The 2,283-nt window shown below is 36.4% G+C and overlaps 1 protein-coding gene across 5 annotated transcripts in view; it reads left to right on the top strand.

Moving 5' to 3' along the window:
- The window catches only part of SSX2IP (SSX family member 2 interacting protein), a 45,053-nt gene extending 42,914 nt beyond the window's left edge, over nt 1-2,139 (top strand). For 4 of the 5 annotated variants that reach the window (XM_019501531.1, XM_019501530.1, XM_019501534.1 and 1 more), the window contains 2 exons: nt 1,495-1,615; nt 1,966-2,139. In XM_019501531.1, the coding sequence (XP_019357076.1) occupies nt 1,495-1,615; nt 1,966-2,050 (206 nt within the window). In that variant the 3' untranslated portion in view covers nt 2,051-2,139. The remainder of the gene's footprint in view (nt 1-1,494; nt 1,616-1,965) is intronic. The other variant, XM_019501532.1, reaches the window with a different exon arrangement.
- Nucleotides 2,140-2,283: the final 144 nt, after the last annotated feature.

Here is a 2,283-nt window from a genome sequence, read left to right as displayed (position 1 = left end):
ATCTGCTCAGGTCCCTTCCGACGCTACCAACTATGAAACAAGATACAACAGCTTCTACGCACGCACACGATCCTTGTCATGGGAGCCAGCAGTTAAAAATAAATGCAAAACAGCTGTCATGTGAAGTTCATAGATTCACAGATGCTAGTGTCGGAAGGAACCTCAACAGATCATCAAGTCTGACCTCCTGCCTAGGCAGGAAAGAGTACTGGGGTCAAATGACCCCAAACAGATGCCTATGCAGGCTTCTCTTAAAGACCCCCAAGATGGGGAGAGCACCACCTGCCTTGGAAGACCATTCTGAATTTTGGCAACCCTTACCATGCAGTGTATACACTTAAGTTAACATTCTTTACCCACAAAATGTCTTGCCTCTCTTACTTTAGCTCCTTGCATCTTATTTCTATTGACAACATCCTTGGTTCTTCTGTGGGCTTCCTGAGCATGATGTTGTCCTTTTTGTAACTGGAAAAAAAAAAAAAAAAAGGAAATTTAGGGTGGAATTAAGTTTGTCTGGATACTGGTTATTAAGAGTTTTTTAACAATCTGGGTGTGTGCCTTGTATTATAAAGACTTCTTTTAGTTTGATTGTGACTTCTGAACAGTTTAATGTTTGATACAGTGTGTGTGTGGTTTTGTTTAATGCTGTATTTTCTCTTAAATTGTACTCTAAACCTACCTGTAGCTCTAAGAGTGGTTGGGGAAGGGGTGGGGTGTGAGTGAGAGAGAGAAACTAGATTTTATATTTTTTGTCATGTGAAGGAGTATCACTTCTGCATGATGCTGTTTGGATACTTTCTTCATTAAAGGTTTCTTAGAATAGTGTTTTTAGATTGTATTTTTTCCTTACAGATTGATGTTAAACTCTGAAACTACAACACTAGTATAAATCCTACAAAATACTACATAATTCTACTTGCCTAATTTTTTGCTCTATGGTCTAAAATCTAAAAATGAAAAGGAATTAAGCCAGATCATACCATCCCCCCAGTCAATTTGGGTCTCCCCATTGATTTCAGTAAGAGTTAGGATAGCTCATATAAGTGTTAAGGTTAATAAATTATGTTATTTTATGACCTTGGGCAAGTTCCTGAGCTCTGATGTTGACTTCAGTGATTTTCATGCCATAAGACAATGAAGAGCTCTTAATGTATCAACTGCAAAATACACTGTAGGAACCTGATCCAGAAAACACCCACTTATACGTATGAGTAACTTTAAAATATGAGAAGTTTTATTGACTTTAATGTGACTACTTGTCTGAGAAAAATTACTTATACCTATAACGTTTTTCCTGTTTTTTCCTCAGTGTTTAAAGGTGTTTATAAAAACAAATTTCAGCATAAAACTTTAATACTATCCAATTATCATTAATGAATCTATTGATATTCTTATTTCATTAAAGACAATGAAACCTTGCAGAATTTATCACTTTAGATACTTTAACTACGTTGGGCCTTTTAACAACTGTTTTATATTCTTGATTCTTTACAGGTTCTGATCAAGACAATCATTTAATGAACACCAGGTCTCAGCAAAAGAAACCTCGCTCCCTGTCTAGTGTACCAACCTCAGCAGAACTTTGCCAGACAATTCAGTATACTCCTTATAGCAGGTATCTGAAAACATAGTGCCTATCATTACTTTTTAGTTTGAAACCATGGACCTGGAGTAACAGTGACTATAGAGAAAATGATTTTTAAATTGGAGAAGGCCTGAACTAAGAGTTTTGATAGGTAACAATTTTGTTTCATATTGTATCCCATTTGCTTTACTATATTGTTCTCTCTCTTATTGTAAGCTGCTCTGAGCCTCTTTTGGTAAGGGCAGCATATAAAGCTAATACATAAAACAAGTAATCTGTTAAGTATAATTATTAAACAAATCTTAAAGCACCGTCCCATTATTTTTTTTATTTATATTTATAAAGAGTGTACTAGTTACACTGTAACTTTCTCTTTCTAGCAGTCCATGTGCTGTATCAAATAAAACCACTGAAGAGAGCAAACCAAATCAGTGGGAGGAAATCTACAAAGAAGAAACTGAGTAATGCTTCAAGATGTGGATCACAGGAAGATTATAGCTGATACTCTGCTGCATATAAACTCGCACATAGAAAATAAACTGCCTTAGACTTCCTAGGGTTGTCTGTTATTCTGCTATCTTTTGTTAACGAGATGTGCCCATACATTTTCTTTCTAAGGTGAAACTGTGTTGTGCGTTTGGTCCTCTTTTCAAAGAGTTGAGATGGTCGGGGGGGGGGAGGCCATCAGAGCAGGGGCG

The sequence above is a fragment of the Gavialis gangeticus genome, unplaced genomic scaffold (assembly GCF_001723915.1).
Source record: "Gavialis gangeticus isolate Ggan-Ray unplaced genomic scaffold, GavGan_comp1, whole genome shotgun sequence".
NCBI lineage: Eukaryota > Metazoa > Chordata > Crocodylia > Gavialidae > Gavialis > Gavialis gangeticus.
Note: the sequence above shows the minus strand (reverse complement) of the source record. Positions and strands in the feature narration are given on the sequence as shown.